Consider the following 20,270-nt stretch of genomic DNA (forward strand, 5'->3'; position numbering starts at 1 on the left):
GTCTGCGACTAAAAAGCTGTATGATTATTTTCATCTAATTTCCATGTATTATGGTGTGCTGAAAACAATTAAAATATTGAAAAAACTCCTAGACATCATGATTTGCCACAAAATGCTAAATTGTCTTCAAATGTATACCTTTTTTTTTTTTTTTTTGTATTTTTTTTTATATTCTGGGCAATATATACATAAGCTAAGCAAGTTTTGGGGGAAAAAAATCTATTTCCTCATTTCCCTAGTTCTCTTCTTGGCCCTTTGTTATTTGCAGGTAAACAATCTCTGCCCCTCCCCCCCTGCAAAGGGGGGGTATACAAGTGCTGCTTTGAGTGATATGTCTGACTACTGGGATACTCAGCAGCATGCTGAATGTGTAAGCCTCAGCCCTGAGTCTGTGCTTCTAATGATAGAAGGGGTTAATCATTCCTGAAGAATCCAGTGGGAGGGAGACGCAGGGCAGTTAGCAGCAGCTCCGGTCAATGCAGGGGGGGCGTGGCCAGCACTGTAACGTCTCGTGTACAGACACAGAGCTGCTCTCTCCTGCAGTCCACACTTGTGCACGAATCATCATCAGGTTCATGGTTCTAGGCTGTTCACACTTTTTAATCGCAGTTCGTGTTAGCTCGTCATTCTTCAACCGTTATGTTATGGCTCCGCGAAAGTGTATTAATTCGCCTGACAGTTGCTGTTTCTTCTGTGGTGAATATACAGTGTTGAAGCAACAGCAGAATATTGCAGACTTTGTGAAAAAAGTATACTACGCATATTTTGGACTAAAAATTGGAGATCAAGATAAAGTTTGGGCGCCTCATAAAGTGTGCAAACAGTGTGTTGTTGACCTCCGAAACTGGTTCAAGGGTAAGAAATAATCTTTGTTATGGGATTCCTATGGTATGGCGAGAGCAAAAGAACCATAGTGACGACTGTTACTTTTGTTCATGCGATGTGAAAGGGTTTAACTCCAAATGGAAGCATTCCATTTCATACCCCAATCTTCACTCAGCAATTCGTCCCATCCCCAATGGCACAGATATACCAGTACCCAAGCCCCCTGCTACCTTGGAAGAGATACCTAGCTCCGATGAAGGTGTAGTCATACCTGAACCAGATGACGAATCAAGTTCTGACTTTGAAGATGATACAAGACAAAAATTGTTTTCTCAGGAGGAGATTAATGATTTGGTAAGAGACTTTAATCTTCCCAAAGATGCCGCTGAGTTACTCGGATCAAGGTTGAAAAGCAGGAATTTATTGTTGCCAGGAGTGTCATCTTCATGGTTCAGACATCGTGAAAAGGAGTTTGTTCCTTACTTCACCCAGGAAAACAAGTTGGTTTATTGCAACGATGTCGAAGGTCTGATGGGTCAATTTAAAATCCAATATGATTCAGAGCAATGGCGTCTTTTTATAGATTCTTCAAAAAGAAGTCTCAAAGCAGTTTTACTCCACAACGGTGGTTTTTACGCTTCCGTACCTGTAGGTCATTCCGTACACTTGAAGGAAACCTACGAGGAATTGGTTCTTCGTAAACTTAAATATGAAGACTATGATTGGCAAGTGTGTGGGGACTTAAAGGTCTTGTGAATGCTGCTCGGGCAACAAGCTGGGTATACCAAATACCCTTGTTTTCTGTCTATGGGACAGTTGAGACCGACAAAATCGCTGGACTAAGAAGAGTTGGCACCCGAGGGTGCTAACAGTCGGTGAAAAAAATTTCCTCCGAGAAACTTTGGTATCTTCCCATAAAGTTCTTCTACCACCTCTCCACATAAAATTGGGATTGATGAAGCAATAAGTAAAATCGCTTCCAAGAGATGGAGAATGCTTAAAATACTTGGTCATCAAGTTTCCAGGCCTGTCATAGGCAAAGTTTAAGGAAGGTGTGTTTGTCGGACCAGACATTAGAAGGCTTATAGTTGATTAAGAGTTTGTCAGTACCATGAAGGATCCTCAAAAAAAAGAGTGGATTGCATTTAAAGAAGTCGTGCAGAAATTTTTAGGCAATAACCAAGATCCCCACTACAAAAAGATCGTCGGACGAATGCTGAAAGCATTTCAAGCTTTAGGTTGCCCGATGAGTTTGAAAGTGCATTTCCTCCAGTCCCACCTTGACTACTTTCCTGAATATTTGGGAGCTGTGAATGAGGAACAAGGTGAACGATTCCATCAAGACATTTAATAGATGGAAAGGAGATACCAGGGAAAATGGAGCATTACTATGATGGCAGACTACTGTTGGATGCTTCAGAGAGACATTCCAGATGCTACTCACAAGCGTAAATGCAGCAAGAGGAGCCTCACAGGGAAGACGAATCAATTAGTGTGTGTAGGTGAGCTCATTTCAGTTCAAAAAAGGATTATCATGAAAAAATTGTAATAAAACTTTAATTTTATAAGTCTATTTTCATTTATTTTAAGGTATTGCCTTATTTAACATAGTTACCTAAATTGTCATGAAACGTGATGTCCTATGACAAAATGGAGGTCATTTTTGGTTTCAGTGTGCCAAAAAACCTAAAGATTACGTGGAATAACCAAAACAGCTATTGAAAACATTTTTAACATTCAAGCATCTGTTGTATCCACCCAGGGTGGATACAACCGATGCCTGAATGTCAAAAGACCTTTGTCCAAAGCCTATGGTTACAAATTCCTGTGATAGCAAGCAGTGATAACAGCAATATTAAGCAAATTTAATTTAGGAAAAGATACCTGCGGCATGGGTGCCACATGGTACCCTCAGTGCCATTCTTTGCAGCCGCCAACCATCTAAGACACAAAAATGTATATTGTGCATGTAGTTTCCATGCACAAAAGAAGAGAAGTGACAAACTCAGCAGCAGGGATGGGCAAGTACTAATGGTGTATGGTGTAGCCATTTCTGGGTCCCTATTTATCATGAGAAAGGAGTATTTTGACCCCTATTTGATGCTCCAGAAACTATATGGATTAGAGAGGTGGTCATCTGTGCATGCAGTTCTCTCCATCGTAGTTTATGGTAGTTGTGAAATTCTAGGCGCTTACCGCAACACCCATAGTATTCAGTTTAGTGAAATACATGCATGCAAGGTCTCCTCCCTCTGAAGGTCAAATGGGGAGAAGGCAACCCCATTCCCTAAATAGGTGCGAGTCCTGGAAGTGGAACCTGCACTTTTGATATGCCATAAATGTGGTGATACCTCATTAAGGCTAGTTTCACATATGGGTTAGTTACCTGGCAGGCTGTTCCAGCAGAGGCGAAGTTCATAGTAGCGGCATAGCTGAATACTGCTGTTCACAACCAGAGGCCTTTGACTCTAATGGGACCCAGCAGGGATTTGGCTAGTTTCCAGAGTCCTGGGATTCATCTGGACAAAAACTGCTTTCCTTTTCTTTTTTTTTTTAAGTTCATTATGATTCGCACCAGAAAAGTGTACCTCTGTTGTAGAGCAATGCTCTTGCTGACAAAAAAAAAAAATCATATCATTACAAACATTTTGTCCAACGTTTGATGTTCTAATAATAATTTCTGCCTTATTTTGACAATATTCTGCAATCATTGCAAGTTTTATATGGAGAGCAGAACCAACGGAGTAATTATTATTGTTTGCTTTAAACTGAAATAGCGCATCTTTAGTGACGAGGGTAATTAATTAGCTGCCTTGTCTTCTCAGTACATGGAGTTTTGAGAATATTGCACATCAGCAAGTTTATTGAACTTCTGTTAAAAGTATAGATCTGAGTTCAGTCAGTAAAATTCATGTGTATTACACAAAAGGGTTTTGTCATCAAAGATATTGCTAGCATATAACTCCAATATCCGAACGCCAGAGAACTGACTACTGTGACCCCTGACGATCACTAGAACAAAGTCATGGCAGCACTAGGAAAGGGCCATGCCTTTTTTTCCTGCGGTCAGCTCTTCTTCCATTTTTCTGGGAGACCTCAGACACAACCACCGACTACAGTAATTATTATCTAGTAAGCAAAATCAAACAAACGGTGTTAGACGGGTAGTCATCTGCTTCACTAGCATAAACATTTCCTACGTTATTGCTTCTGTTTTGCAGGGCGCTTTGACACCAGCACACTGGAACCACTTATTGTTTAATTTGGCGTATTTCTTTCCATATATGAGCAAATAAAGGGGTGCTCTTCTATGAGCGTTCACCTCACTGTGGATTTTTCTATTTGAAATTAGAAATTTAAATGCAACGCAGCTCTTCTGGTAGAGGAAAGTGCCCTCATGATCTAGTTGCTCATTAATCTGAACCAAGTTCTTTTCTGGTGTAAGGTTCTCATCTGGACACATCCAGTGGAATACAAGAGCCACTATACGCACGCTCACTACATTTCTTATCTCATGGTTTCATGTAACTATTTTCATTACCTGTTTTGTGATATCTGCTTCTTCAATCAGTGCAGTAAATTTCAGACTCATCCTGCATTCTTTATACTTGATTAGTTGCAATTGTGTTTTTTATGTTTTATGTAATCACGTGCGTGAAGAGGTTTTATATGACTTGTATAATTAACCTGTAATGCACTCAAATTGACTGATGGAACTTATTCCTGGTTGAGTTCTTGTGTTCATCTCTACTATGTTATTATAGGGTGTGACCTACTGTGGAGAGAGTTCTGCTAGCAATTTAACTATGGCAAACGTGCCTTGGCATGAAGAGGTTGTTCATTTTGTCCAAGAGTTGGCAGATATGCTTCCAGATTACGAAATAGCATGTGAACACGAGCATTCAAATTGTATATTGATTGCTCATAAAAAGGTAGGTACTTTCTAGATTTCCTAGAAACATTTTCAGCCTAATTTAAACCTTATTTATTTACTGTTCTCCAGAAATCTTTTGTGTGATCATAGAGACCCCAAACCTAAAAGGGGTATGGAGCTCAGGCTCGTTTCACACCTGGATCTGCCTCTCCGGCAGGTGGTTCTGGCATTGAACAAATAGCCGGATTGACTATAATGGGGTCTGGCAGAATTCAGTCTTCTCCCTGACCAATACCATATGTCACAAATCGGCAAGGCAAATGCCGATTCCCACCGTTGTCTAACGGAAGAGCCAGACACAGGTGTGACAATAACCTTAGTCTTCATTGGCCGGACCAAACATGGTTGCCGTGGAGAATCATTCTTCATGCATGCTGGCACGTACTGTATGCCTGGAGCCATACGGTCACTGACAACATCTGACATCTTTCTGGCAGAGGTAGTCGCAGACTGCTCCTGCTATCAGTCGGAAAAAACTTTTGTGGGCTCCTTTGGTACAGATCTTGAGATCTTGGCAGAGATCTAAGCAAAACGATACATGCAACAGTTACTACTGCATGTACTACCACTCAATTCAATGTCTATGAAACTGCTGTGCTCACCTCCATTAGCCCCATGCATATTGCTTGCTGTACGAGTGACTGCAGCTTCATTCAAACACTTCAGGATGGGGATTGGGACTAGTTCTAGTAATGTGGTAACAGGCGGTCAAGACCCCCAGTGATCACCTATCCTATGAGCTTCATTTTGGCCATTACCAGAAGTTAGATTGAATTTCATGGCTGATTTCAAGATCCGAGTGTGTAAAATTGCTTATACCAATGTAAATTTTCCGAAACTATAACTTCAAAGTTAAAGAGAATTATTTCCAAGTATACCATAAAATTAAAGAATATACTATATTTCAGAGCACTTTAAATATACTTTGCTTTTTGTGTTTTGTGGCCGTTAGCGTATATGTATGTGTTCATGTATTCGTTGTGTGTGACATTGGTAGCAAGTAAATAGTCTTGAAGTTAATGTGTTAGAAACTGGAAGATAAGATGAGATAAGATGCCTTTATTGTCACTGTACTATACAATGTAATACAATGTACAATACAATGAAATGTTATAATGGTATGGGTAGGTTCACATATGTGCTAGTGAACTCTAGTAGTAGTCTGTTTCGGCAGAGGGACAGACTACCAGAATCACTGTATTGGTATAGCTGATACTGCCGGATCCCCATCAACTATAATCCAGAGGGTCTCCAGCATAAACGCCGGTTTTCGACCAGACACTTTCCACTGCGTTGGGGATTTGCTGGTGTGTGGTGAAGTCCTCCTATGTCTGATACAGTGGACTCCGGTAGTCTGTTCCCCCTGCTGGAACAGACTACTGGATTTCACAATGGATATATGAATGTATCAGTGAAAATATAGGCTGGCTCACAGTATTTTTGCTTAAAATTTATTGATACATTAGATCAAAACAGACTGACTTGTGTCAGTATCAGCATACATGTATAAACAAAATGTGTAAATAGGTATATAAGTGCGGAGCTCACGCACAAACCTAAATGACCGGAGTACTCCTAGAAATAAGACCTAATGGCTAGAGTTGGGCTGCAAGGAATATTCTATTAGACCGCTCATATGTCCATGCTTTCAGATGTCAATTTGCCAAATAGTTGGAACCGGAGGTTCTAATTTGTCCCAGTTGTAATTTCCCACAAAGGGACTCTGTGTTTGAATGTCGTCTGACAAATAGAGACCGCACTCTCTCCGATCTGTAAGGCTCCACTTACTTGTTATTAGCGGAGCAAACCATCAGACCCGCTCGCTCAGCGTCCCACGTGTCCAGCCAGATAGTCGATCGCTGGTTTGTGACGCAGGAGTCTGAACCGTCAGACCAACGGAAGCTGGTACAGCCGAGTTGAGCCGGTATTGCCTGAACTTGTCAGACCAGGGAGAGTGAACAGGATTTACCTTGTATTTGCGGCAATGTCAGATATGGCAACACAGTATCAGTCCGCTTAGTGAATCCTTGGTAGATGAAATCTTTGCAGCGGTATAGGACGTCTTCTGATGTTTTAGAAAGAGATTGCGGAAACAATAATTGAAGAAAGTCCTCTTGCGTTTTTTGAAAAACCGCACTGGTAGCCTGGTCTTAATACACACTAGACGCGTTTCGGAAACAAGTTCCTTCCTCAGTAGATAGTTGTATAATGCTGAATACAGACACAAGTTGTTACTTTATATACCCTGTTTGGGTTTGTTAAAAAATGTGGGTCGGATGGCGGACTGGGCTAAACTGCACAGCCGCAATCTTCACCTTTAATGACAAAAACAGTGACTAACCGCAAATATATTGCTATATGCATCCTACTGTCATATTATAATTATATATGTGTAGGATACATGTTAAAAATAAGAAATAAAACATTTAGAACAATTAGAATGCAACATATGCTGGAATGACTGGGTTTTGATATTGAAAGGTTTGATAGAAAATATGGGTCGGCTTTTGGACTGGGCCAATCACACAGTCTCAATCTTTACCTATAATATATAGATGATCAATAAATTCCAGTATTACTGCATATATTTTACAATGTTACATTGTAAGAGTACATATTTGGTTCACATTATAAATATGATTAAAATACAAAGTATAAATAGTGATAGAAAATACAAATAAAAAATAAAAAAATATAAATAAAAGCATAAAAAAGGGGGGGATAGAAATGAGAATTAGTATAATAATAAATTACATGCTGGGATGTCTGATATAAATAACAAACACTAATGAACTAAATTTGAAATTTACAGCCAACATTGATCCACATACAGTAAACTTTCTGGATCTGCGCATTGAAAAGAAAGAGGAAACCTTTGCCTGTAGTACTTATCAAAAAGATGTGGCCAAAAACAGCTTCATTCTGAATACAAGTTGTCATCTTCCGAGATGGCTCTTGAATGTCCCCCTATAGCCAATTCAGACGCTTAAGAAGAAATTGTACGGAAGATGGGCAGTTTGAGGCAGAGGCACTGAGCATGAAAACGCAGTTCCTACTAAAAGAGTACCCCAATAAATTATTGGAGAACTCAATGCAAAGGGTAAGACAACTTGACAGAGCCCTATTCTTCAAACCCAAAAAAGTATCTACCACCATTCAAGGACCAGATATCACAGCCAAAATAATCTTACCATATAACAAAGATTACAAGATGGTGAGTAGTATTGTTCACAATCACTGGCACCTATTAAAGGATGATAAACTGTTGGGTCCTATACTCCCGGTACATCCCCCAATAGTCTATACCCGGGCTCCTGATTTGGGATTACAAGTGGCTCCCACTATAAGAAAATGTCAAACTAAATCATTGATAACCCCATGGGCTAATCTAAAAGGTTTCTACAGGTATGGGTGCTGTCAAAACTGTAGACAGACACACTTTGATAGAAACATTAAACCGATAACATCAACGTCCAACAATTTCAAATAGGAAATCAAAGAAATCTTGTCATGTAACAGTAAGGCAGTGATTTACATTGTCCAGTGCCCATGCCCAAAGCAGTACATCGGCCGTACAAAAAGAGTATTCAAGACCAGAATATCTGAACATATTAATAATATCAATAAACAATCTGAAACGCATCCTCTATCCAAGCATTTTAAATTATACCATGCAGGTGATCCAAGTAAAATGAGTTATGTGGCTATCCAATCAGTTAAACAGGACTGGAGAGGACAAAATGTCTAGACAGGAGTCCAAGAAAATATTTGAGTTTGAGTTTGGGTTCTTGATGCCTCAAGGTCTCAACTCAGAGATCGAAATTTTTGGGTTCCTATAGGTGAGATGGGTTGGTTTACACGGGGAGTCAATGCCGGGCTGTTTTTCAGCGCATTGACCAGCATGTAATTTATTATTATTATTATACTAATTCTCATTTCTATCCCCCCCTTTTTTATGCTTTTATTTATATATATATATATTTTTTAATTTTTATTTGTATTTTCTATCACTATTTATACTTTGTATTTTAATCATATTTATAATGAGAACCAAATATGTACTCTTACAATGTAACATTGTAAAATATATGCAGTAATACTGGAATTTATTGATCATCTATATATATTATAGGGTAAAGATTGAGACTGTGTGACTGGCCCTGTCCAAAAGCCGACCCATATTTTCTATCAAACCTTTCAATATCAAAACCCAGTCATTCCAGCATATGTTGCATTCTAATTGTTCTAATTGTTTTATTTCTTATTTTTAACATGTATCCTACACATATATAATTATAATATGACAGTAGGATGCATATAGCAATATATTTGCGGTTAGTCACTGTTTTTGTCATTAAAGGTGAAGATTGCGGCTGTGCAGTTTAGCCCAGTCCGCCATCCGACCCACATTTTTTAACAAACTCAAACAGGGTATATAAAGTAACAACTTGTGTCTGTATTCAGCATTATACAACTATCTACTGAGGAAGGAACTTGTTTCCGAAACGCGTCTAGTGTGTATTAAGACCAGGCTACCAGTGCGGTTTTTCAAAAAACGCAAGAGGACTTTCTTCAATTATTGTTTCCGCAATCTCTTTCTAAAACATCAGAAGACGTCCTATACCGCTGCAAAGATTTCATCTACCAAGGATTCACTAAGCGGACTGATACTGTGTTGCCATATCTGACATTGCCGCAAATACAAGGTAAATCCTGTTCACTCTCCCTGGTCTGACAAGTTCAGGCAATACCGGCTCAACTCGGCTGTACCAGCTTCCGTTGGTCTGACGGTTCAGACTCCTGCGTCACAAACCAGCGATCGACTATCTGGCTGGACACGTGGGACGCTGAGCGAGCGGGTCTGATGGTTTGCTCCGCTAATAACAAGTAAGTGGAGCCTTACAGATCGGAGAGAGTGCGGTCTCTATTTGTCAGACGACATTCAAACACAGAGTCCCTTTGTGGGAAATTACAACTGGGACAAATTAGAACCTCCGGTTCCAACTATTTGGCAAATTGACATCTGAAAGCATGGACATATGAGCGGTCTAATAGAATATTCCTTGCAGCCCAACTCTAGCCATTAGGTCTTATTTCTAGGAGTACTCCGGTCATTTAGGTTTGTGCGTGAGCTCCGCACTTATATACCTATTTACACATTTTGTTTATATATGTATGCTGATACTGACACAAGTCAGTCTGTTTTGATCTAATGTATCAATAAATTTTAAGCAAAAATACTGTGAGCCAGCCTATATTTTCACAGATTTATTCCTCCTTTTTCAGCTGGTAACTGAAAGGCTGAGCTCCAGTAGTTTGCTGGTGGAGCCTTTTCTAAATATCTGTTATTTGATATATGAATGTAGTCTAAGCATATGAATCTTAGCGTCTTTGCCATAGGCCAAATTGTGATGGTTATTGCATTTACAATTGCTTAGTATCCCTAAAATGGAAGGTCTTGTAGTGTGTTCCTAGTATGCAGTGGTTAGTACGTAACAAAAGTGATCCAAGGAAGAACAACCGGTAAACCAGCAACAGGGTGATTGGCAGCCAAGACTGACTAATGCACTTGGGGTAGAAAAGTTGGCCTGTCAGGTCCAACCTCACAGAATAACTACTGTAGCACAGTTGCCTAAAGAAGTTTCTGGTGGCTATGCTCTAAAAATCCCAGAACAGGAATAGTTTACGGAACATGACAAAGGGTTCAGGGTTTGACTTAATCTCCAAATTCCCTAGATTTCATTTTTGTCTAGCATCTGTTGGATGTATAATGAGGTTGGGACAGGAGAAGGATGTCTATGCGGCAGGCAGGCTCTTTGACCCTTGCTGGACCTGTGCTGGGACACATGACACATACCGAACTGCACTACTTCTGTAGTTGAGAACCAGCAGCTTCTCCCATGGACATGAGAAATGAACACATCTGAAATGCAGTTACTTCTATTATACTCCTTTTTGTCTGCTGTGTATTTTGTGAGTTTTATTTTTTTAGTTTTGTCCTCTGTGTCCACGTGAGACCTCATTTCTTTGCAGCTATTGAATTAATGCGGTTATTCATTTAACGGCAACTGTACAATGACTGACGGCTGTAATATCATTTAAGAGAATCTTCCAGTATCCAGTGGCGAGCATCGCGGAGAATACATTCCTCTGTCGTCTCTTGTATTACCATAAACTACTGATAAGAATCAAATCATTTTTCTCTTTTAAGAAAACTAAATGGAAATAAAAACCTAGAAATAATACGATGGCAGCAAATGTTGTGCTGCACGTTCAAGCGCATTACTGTAGCCTCTAAGAATTATTGTTAGATCGGTATCTTCCTTAGAAGTGACAGTTTACAGAACTCTTGATCGGTTATCAGATTTCACAGTATACTTTCTCCATCAAATACAGTGAGTGACATCCAATATGAAGATACTAGCCGGGATAAGGAAGATGCAGTGGGTGCTGTTCAGGAGTCAGATGCAGTGCATTAGCAATAGAGGATTTTAGCCGTTATTCGTCTGTCCAGTGCCGCATGGCGTATTTGGGGGAGGGGTGCTATATTATTACATGGTTTATTTCTTGTAGACAGACTTCATTAATGGGAGAAATGAGTTGTAAGAATGCCGTGTTGAAGTGATTCCTATGCTATAGCAGTTATTAAAACTAGATTTCCTGAAAGCTCAAGTTTAATATGCTAGAATTAAAGCTCTGGAGCAATGAGCTTTAGAAGGTTGAATCCTCTTTAATGATGGTGTCTGGGATTTTTACGTGTTTTGTCATTTTATTATAGCTTTTCTTTTGTAGTAGCTTTTATATATTCCAGTAATTAAAGTTGATGAGAAAAGCCCTTAATATCAAAATGATTAAGAACAAGGTCATTCATGTTACTTTAGTTTTACATTGAGCCAAATAAGGACACCAGTGTGGCAGGTTAATTCCGAAAGAACCAGAGTAGCACTCACTAGTACAATGGGCATGTCATATAATGCATATACACGGTTCATTTGTTGAGGTCTTCTGTGTGGCTTCTGCACCAAAAATCAGCACAATGCACGTGAATGTCCTTTTGAACACCTCTGTACAGTCGTGGCCAAAATTTTTTAGAATGACACAAATATTAGTTTTCCCAAAGTTTGCTGCTAAACTGCTTTTAAATCTTTGTTTCAGTTGTTTCTGTGATGTAGTGAAATATAATTACACGCACTTCATACGTTTCAAAGGCTTTTATCGACAATTACATGACATTTATGCAAAGAGTCAGTATTTGCAGTGTTGGCCCTTCTTTTTCAGGACCTCTGCAATTTGACTGGGCATGCTCTCAATCAACTTCTGGGCCAATTCCTGACTGATAGCAACCCATTCTTTCATAATCACTACTTGGAGTTTGTCAGAATTAGTGGGTTTTTGTTTGTCCACCCGCCTCTTGAGGATTGACCACAAGTTCTCAATGGGAATGAGATCTGGGGAGTTTCCAGGCCATGGACCCAAAATGTCAACGTTTTGGTCCCCGAGCCACTTAGTTATCACTTTTGCCTTATGGCACGGTGCTCCATCGTGCTGGAAAATGCATGGTTCTTCACCAAACTGTTGTTGGATTGTTGGAAGAAGTTGCTGTTGGAGGATGTTTTGGTACCATTCTTTATTCATGGCTGTGTTTTTGGGCAAAATTGTGAGTGAGCCTACTCCCTTGGATGAGAAGCAACCCCACACATAAATGGTCTCAGGATGCTTTACTGTTCGCATGACACAGGACTGATGGTAGCGCTCACCTTTTCTTCTCTGGACAAGCCTTTTTCCAGATGCCCCAAACAATTGGAAAGAGGCTTCATCGGAGAATATGACTTTGCCCCAGTCCTCAGCAGTCCATTCACTAAACTTTCTGCAGAAGATCCATCTGTCCCTGATGTTTTTTTTTTTTGTTTTTTTTTTTTAGAGAAGTGGCTTCTTTGCTGCCCTTCTTGACACCAGGCCATCTTCCAAAAGTCTTCGCCTCACTGTTCGTGCAGATACGCTCACACCTGCCTGCTGCCATTCCTGAGCAAGCTCTGCACTGGTGGCACTCCGATCCGGCAGCTGAATCCTCTTTAGGAGACGATCCTGGCGCTTGCTGGACTTTCTCGGATGCCCTGAAGCCTTCTTAACAAGAATTGAACCTCTTTCCTTGAAGTTCTTGATGATCCTATAAATTGTTGATTGAGGTGCAATCTTAGTAGCAACAATATCCTTGCCTGTGAAGCCATTTTTATGCAACGCAATGATGGCTGCACGCGTTTCTTTGCAGGTCACCATGGTTAACAATGGAAGAACAATGATTTCAAGCATCACCCTCCTTTTAACATGTCAAGTCTGCCATTTTAACCCAATCAGCCTGACATAATGATCTCCAGCCTTGTGCTCGTCAACATTCTCACCTGAGTTAACAAGACGATTACTGAAATTATCTAAGCAGGTCCTTTAATGACAGCAATGAAATGCAGTGGAAAGTTTTTTTGGGATTAAGTTAATTTTCATGGCAAAGAAGGACTATGCAATTCATCTGATCACTCTTCATAACATTCTGGAGTATATGCAAATTGCTATTATAAAAACTTAAGCAGCAACTTTTCCAATTTCCAATATTTATATATTTCTCAAAACTTTTGGCCACGACTGTACACATTGCTGGAAGCAGCAGCCAGTACTCTAGTGAGTTGTCTTATGTCATAAGGCTCTCTTATAAGAAAGCCATTTAGCACAGTCTGCTCCGCTGTAGTCCTGTCCACCCAGGGGCGTACATAGAAATCACTGGGCCCCATAGCAAGAATCTAAATTGGGCCCCCATTTCCCTTTTATAGCCCCTCCCACTACCCATTCCAGGCCTCTCTCTTTGTTCCATGAACTATGTTTGCTGCTGCGTTTTATAATTTATGCATCAGGGCTGGATTGGGATTACAAAACAGGCCTGGCAGACAAAAGAGGTATAATAGATGCAGTGTGTACAGATGTATAGTGTATACAGCAGTGTACTGATATGTGAGGAACATGGTATAATATATGCAGTGTGTACAGGTATATAGTATATACAGCAGTGTATTGATATGTGCTGTACAGGGTATATTATATGCAGTCTGTACAGATATATATATAGTATATACAGTAGTGTAATGTGAGGTACGAGGTATAATAGATGCAGTGTGTACAGATATATTGTATATATAGCAGTGTACTGATATGTGAGGTGCTAGGTATAATAGATGCATTGTGTACAGGTATATAGTAAATATAGCAGTGTACTGATATGTGAGGTATAAATTACAGCTCGTACCTCACATATCAATCCAATACTGTATATACAATATACCTGTACACACTTCATCTATTATACCTCGTACCTAACATATCAGTACACTGCTGTATATACAATATATCTATACACACTGCATATATTATACCTCGTACCTCAGATATCCGTACACTGCAATATATATTATATATCTGTATATATTGCATCTATAATACTGTTTAATATATGCAGTGTGTGTGTGTGTGTGTGTGTGTGTGTGTGTATATATATATATATATATATATATATATATATATGTGTGTATATATATGTATGTATGTGAGGCATACAAGGTATAATACTGGAGATGCATTGTTTATAGAAATATGTGGACAGTTATGCATTATGGTCACTGTGTGGGAGGTACATGAGGTAGTGGTCACTGTACCTGTCTGAAGTATTATACATGAGTGTGCAATCAGTAAAAACAGGGCATGGGGGGGGGGGGGGGAAAAGGACAAGAAGTGGAGGACCTCCTCTTACCTCTCCATTCCAGTCTGTATGGATCAATGCAGAGCTGATTGTGAACTTCTAATACTTACTGTTAGGGGTTGAAGGACCTGTGATGATGTCATCACAGGTCCTGGCAGATATACCTTTGAAACCTAGGAACTACACCATTTTTGGTGCAGTTCCTTTGCTAGATCCTGCAGGACCTGTGATGCTGAAGATGATGTCATCACAGGTCCTGGCAGATGTACTGTTCTAACCTGGGAACTACACTTTACACTGTGCAGTTCCCTTACAGGACCTGTGATGACCTCATCTAAGGTCCTTTAGCTTTAGAAAGATAGACCGGAGCAATTAGGGGGCGGGGCCTCTCCTCCACCGCGGGCCCCTCTTCCTCACGGGCCCCTCTTCCTCACGGGCCCCATAGCAGCTGCGTGGTCTGCCTATATGGTAGGTACGCTACTGTGTCCACCTCTGCCAGCCGCATCCAGGCAGGGCAGGGCCGTTTTAAAGATAGTTGTGTTGCCCAGAGGTGGTACTCGCATCTACCAGTTATGGCTATGCCAGGGATGTCTGCAATGGCAATAACCAGGGATGGGATTTAAATTTTTAACAGGTTCCCTACTCAACGGCAGACTCGCGGCATCTCAATGCATATTTACATATACATAAACCATATATATGCAACACACATACAGATAAATACACCATATATACAAAACGTATTAAATATAAGAAAAAGAACTGGATCGCACATCCTCAATATTATTCTTTTATCTAACTGCTTCTCAGCATAATTAACATCGCTTCTCAGCGCAATATATCGTATACCTACCCCTATGCTACATATTGTACATGAGTATTAGTATATACACTACACACATACCACCCAACTTTTAAAAAAGCCTAAGGAACTAAACTATGGAATGGAAGCGCTCAACTCCAGCTGCTATCGCCAGAGCACCGGATCGGGTTTCAGCCGGTAACACGGTTCTCCGATCCGGTTGTTAAAATTACAGCCGTATCTGCACAACCTGTGGGAACTAGCTCCATTCCATGCCTGGGAATAACCCTTTAAGGATTTGCAATACACAAATGTGCAGCATGTCTGAACATAACCTAAAGCTTGTATACCTTATGTATTTGTGTTACATCTTTAGTAGATAAATTCTGGATTGGCATTGGCTTTGTAACTAATGTGGCAGAGCGTGAAGGGTGACTATTTGGCGTCCAGTAATGGAATTTCACCTTCACAATGTGAATGTCACAGCCACTCTCCTGATAATATTCTGTTCCATTATTTTTGGCATACATCTCGCAATGGCCCTAATGGAAAGAGCCAAGATCTTGCCAAGCCTTCCTCACATTTGTGCTCTTAGAGGCCTTTGCTATTTATGTGGTAGCTAAGTAAGCACTCTGTCTATTATCCGCTTGGCTACAATGGCCCTACTGTGTAAAGCCTGAATTTATCAGCATCCTCCTTATTACTTTTCAAATGATTTGGCTTTTCTAAATGGAATACAAAATCTTCTGTATAGACTGTTCGTTCAGAGGGGCAATTACCGAGGCATTATGTAAAATGTTGTCTAATAAAATGTTATTGAGAGATTGGTTATGTAGTGAATGTAGCACAGGTTACTTGTGTGGGTCTCGCTGACGCACATAAAGGCCGTCTCTGTTACTTCCTCTTCATTGATGAAACGTTAGGATGGAGTGCTGTTCTCTTAGCCAAATGTTACATTATGTTACACAGTACAAACTCGCTGCTCTGCTTTACCTGTGTCTCCATATGTATAGAGAATTACAGTGGATGAACAGGTTTATTGCTTTTACAGATTTTCTTGACTTCTGCTTACTGTTCTCTGTGCCTTGGATGGTATCTGTTTATCCATTCCTTTTGGTTGGATAAATTGAATTAATTGCCAGCAGTCTGCAATAAAGGTCCAGCTGGGTGTTACCAGTCCCTGAACAATCTGATTCTGCCAGCACTATTTGGATAATGTCAGACTGCAGGGACACTCCCCCCAAGTGTTAACATCCAGTTGGACGTTTAGTGCAGACTGCTAGCAATGAAACATAAACCACCAGCAGGAGTAATATTAGATCGACACACTATCATAAAAGTAGATTCTCCAGAATTGTTACATGGAGAATGCAGGTAGTTAGTGAAACAGACGTCTGGAGAGGTGACAGGTCCTCTTTAACCACCTCAGCCCCTATGGCTTAAACACCCTGAAAGACCAGGCCACTTTTTACACTTCTGACCTACTGTACACTACTTTCACCGTTTATTGCTCGGTCATGCAACTTACCACCCAAATGAATTTTACCTCCTTTTCTTCTCACTAATAGAGCTTTCATTTGGTGGTATTTCATTGATGCTGACATTTTTACTTTTTTTGTTATTAATCGAAATTTAACGATTTTTTTGCAAAAAAATGACTTTTCACTTTCAGTTGTAAAATTTTGCAAAAAAAAACGACATCCATATATAAATTTTGATCTAAATTTATTGTTCTACATGTCTTTGATAAAAAAAAAAAATGTTTGGGTAAAAAAAAAAATGGTTTGGGTAAAAGTTATAGCGTTTACAAACTATGGTACAAAAATGTGAATTTGCGCTTTTTGAAGCAGCTCTGACTTTCTGAGCACCTGTCATGTTTCCTGAGGTTCTACAATGGCCAGACAGTACAAACACCCCACAAATGACCCCATTTCGGAAAGTAGACACCCTAAGGTATTCACTGATGGGCATAGTGAGTTCATAGAACTTTTTATTTTTTGTCACAAGTTAGCGGAAAATGATGATTTATTTATTTTTCTTACAAAGTCTCATATTCCACTAACTTGTGACAAAAAATAAAAAGTTCTATGAACTCACTATGCCCATCAGCGAATACCTTGGGGTGTCTTCTTTCCAAAATGGGGTCACTTGTGGGGTAGTTATACTGCCCTGGCATTCTAGGGGCCCAAATGTGTGGTAAGTAGTTTGAAATCAAATTCTGTAAAAAATGGCCGGTGAAATCCGAAAGGTGCTCTTTGGAATGTGGGCCCCTTTGCCCACCTAGGCTGCAAAAAAGTGTCACACATGTGGTATCTCCGTATTCAGGAGAAGTTGGGGAATGTGTTTTGGGGTGTCATTTTACATATACCCATGCTGGGTGAGATAAATATCTTGGTCAAATGCCAACTTTGTATAAAAAAATGGGAAAAGTTGTCTTTTGCCAAGATATTTCTCTCACCCAGCATGGGTATATGTAAAATGACACCCCAAAACACATTCCCCAACTTCTCCTGAGTACGGAGATACCACGTGTGACACTTTTTTGCAGCCTAGATGCGCAAAGGGGCCCACATTCCTTTTATGAGGGCATTTTTAGACATTTGGATCCCAGACTTCTTCTCACGCTTTAGGGCCCCTAGAATGCCAGGGCAGTATAAATACCCCACATGTGACCCCATTTTGGAAAGAAGACACCCCAAGGTATTCAATGAGGGGCATGGCGAGTTCATAGAATTTATTTTTTTTTGGCACAAGTTAGCAGAAATTGATTTTATTTTTTTTTTTCTCACAAAGTCTCCCTTTCCGCTAACTTGGGACAAAAATTTCAATCTTTCATGGACTCAATATGCCCCTCACGGAATACCTGGGGGTGTCTTCTTTCCGAAATGGGGTCACGTGGGGTATTTATACTGCCCTGGCATTCTAGGGGCCCTAAAGCGTGAGAAGAGGTCTGGAATATAAATGTCTAAAAAATTTTTACGCATTTGGATTCCGTGAGGGGTATGGTGAGTTCATGTGAGATTTTATTTTTTGACACAAGTTAGTGGAATATGAGACTTTGTAAGAAAAAATAAATAAATTTCCGCTAACTTGGGCCAAAAAAATGTCTGAATGGAGCCTTACAGAGGGGTGATCAATGACAGGGGGGTGATCAATGACAGGGGGGTGATCAGGGAGTCTATATGGGGTGATCACCCCCCTGTCATTGATCACCCCCCTATAAGGCTCCATTCAGATGTCCGTATGTGTTTTGCGGATCCGATTCATGTATCCGTGGATCCGTAAAAATCATACGGACATCTGAATGCAGCCTGACGGGGGGGTGATCAATGACAGGGGGGGTAATCAATGACAGGGGGGTAATCAATGACAGGGGGGTGATCAGGGAGTCTATATGGGGTGATCACCACAGTCATTGATCACGCCCCTGTAAGGCTCCATTCAGACGTCCGTATGCGTTTTGCGGATCCGATCCATCTATCAGTGGATCCGTAAAAATCATGCGGACATCTGAATGGAGCTTTACAGGGGGGTGATCAATGACAGGGGGGTAATCAATGACAGGGGGGTGATCAGGGAGTCTATATGGGGTGATCACCACAGTCATTGATCACGCCCCTGTAAGGCTCCATTCAGACGTCCGTATGCGTTTTGCGGATCCGATCCATCTATCAGTGGATCCGTAAAAATCATGCGGACGTCTGAATGGAGCTTTACAGGGGGGTGATCAATGACAGGGGGGTAATCAATGACAGGGGGGTGATCAGGGAGTCTATATGGGGTGAATAAGGGGTTAATAAGTGACAGGGGGGGGGTGTAGTGTAGTGTAGTGTAGTGGTGCTTGGTGCAACATATTACTGAGCTGCCTGTGTCCTCTGGTGGTCGATCCAAACAAAGGGGACCACCAGAGGACCAGGTAGCAGGTATATTAGACGCTGTTATCAAAACAGCGTCTAATATACCTGTTAGGGGTTAAAAAAATCACATCTCCAGCCTGCCAGCGAACGATCGCCGCTGGCAGGCTGGAGATCCACTCTCTTACCTTCCGTTCCTGTGAGCGCGCGCGCCTGTGTGTGCGCGTTCACAGGAAATCTCGGCCATCGCGAGAAGACGCGTATATGCGTCGCTGAGCGCAGGGCTGCCACCTCCGGAACGCGAATCTGCGTTAGGCGGTCCGGAGGTGGTTAAAGAGGACCTTTCATCGATCCAAACATTGTGAACTAAGTATCATGACATATACAGCGGCGCCCAGGGATCTCACTGCACTTAATATTATCCCTGGGCGCCGCTCCGTTCTTCCGTTATGTCCTCCGGTATGTTCAGGGACTTGGTTATAGTAGGAGGAGACTGCCCTTGTTCTGCTGGGCATCTCCTTCTCCTAGGCTGTAGCGCTGGCCAATCGCAGCGCAGAGCTCACAGCCTGGGAGAAAAAAACCTCCCAGGCTGTGAGCTCTGCGCTGCGATTGGCCAGCGCTACAGCCTAGGAGAAGGAGACGCCCAGCAGAACAAGGGCAGTCTCCTCCTACTATAACCAAGTGACTGAACATAACGGGAGAACGGAGCGGCGCCCAGGGATAATAGTAAGTGCCGTGAGATCCCTGGGCACCGCTGTATATGTCATGATACTTAGTTCACAATGTTTGGATCGATGAAAGGTCCTCTTTAACAGTATTATGCACAGGGGTAACCAGGATTTGTGACAACGGGCTAGCTACTACTCAGTATTTTACTTTAAAGGTTCATGTATAAAGATGGAAACTTTCATTTTCGACTAAGATATTGCAAAAGTGTTTTACTTATATTTTTTTAATCAATCTTTATTTAGTCATTATAAATAGAATAACAAGCATGGACTTACATCCATATATAAGACAAATATTAATAATCAATGAACAGAGAACAATATTGCAGGGAAATGAGGCACGTTTACATAAGGTAGAACATAAAGATTGAGTATGGAAACCTTG

At 40.8% G+C, this 20,270-nt stretch overlaps 1 protein-coding gene across 1 annotated transcript in view; it reads left to right on the plus strand.

The window, feature by feature from the left end:
- Positions 1–20,270, plus strand: part of LOC120995543 (S-adenosyl-L-methionine-dependent tRNA 4-demethylwyosine synthase TYW1-like) — a 244,696-nt gene that overhangs the window by 197,223 nt on the left and 27,203 nt on the right. The window contains exon 15 of the mRNA XM_040424815.1: positions 4,590–4,757. Coding sequence (XP_040280749.1) covers positions 4,590–4,757 — 168 coding nt within the window. The remainder of the gene's footprint in view (positions 1–4,589; positions 4,758–20,270) is intronic.

The sequence above is a fragment of the Bufo bufo genome, chromosome 3, assembly GCF_905171765.1.
Source record: "Bufo bufo chromosome 3, aBufBuf1.1, whole genome shotgun sequence".
Lineage (NCBI taxonomy): Eukaryota > Metazoa > Chordata > Amphibia > Anura > Bufonidae > Bufo > Bufo bufo.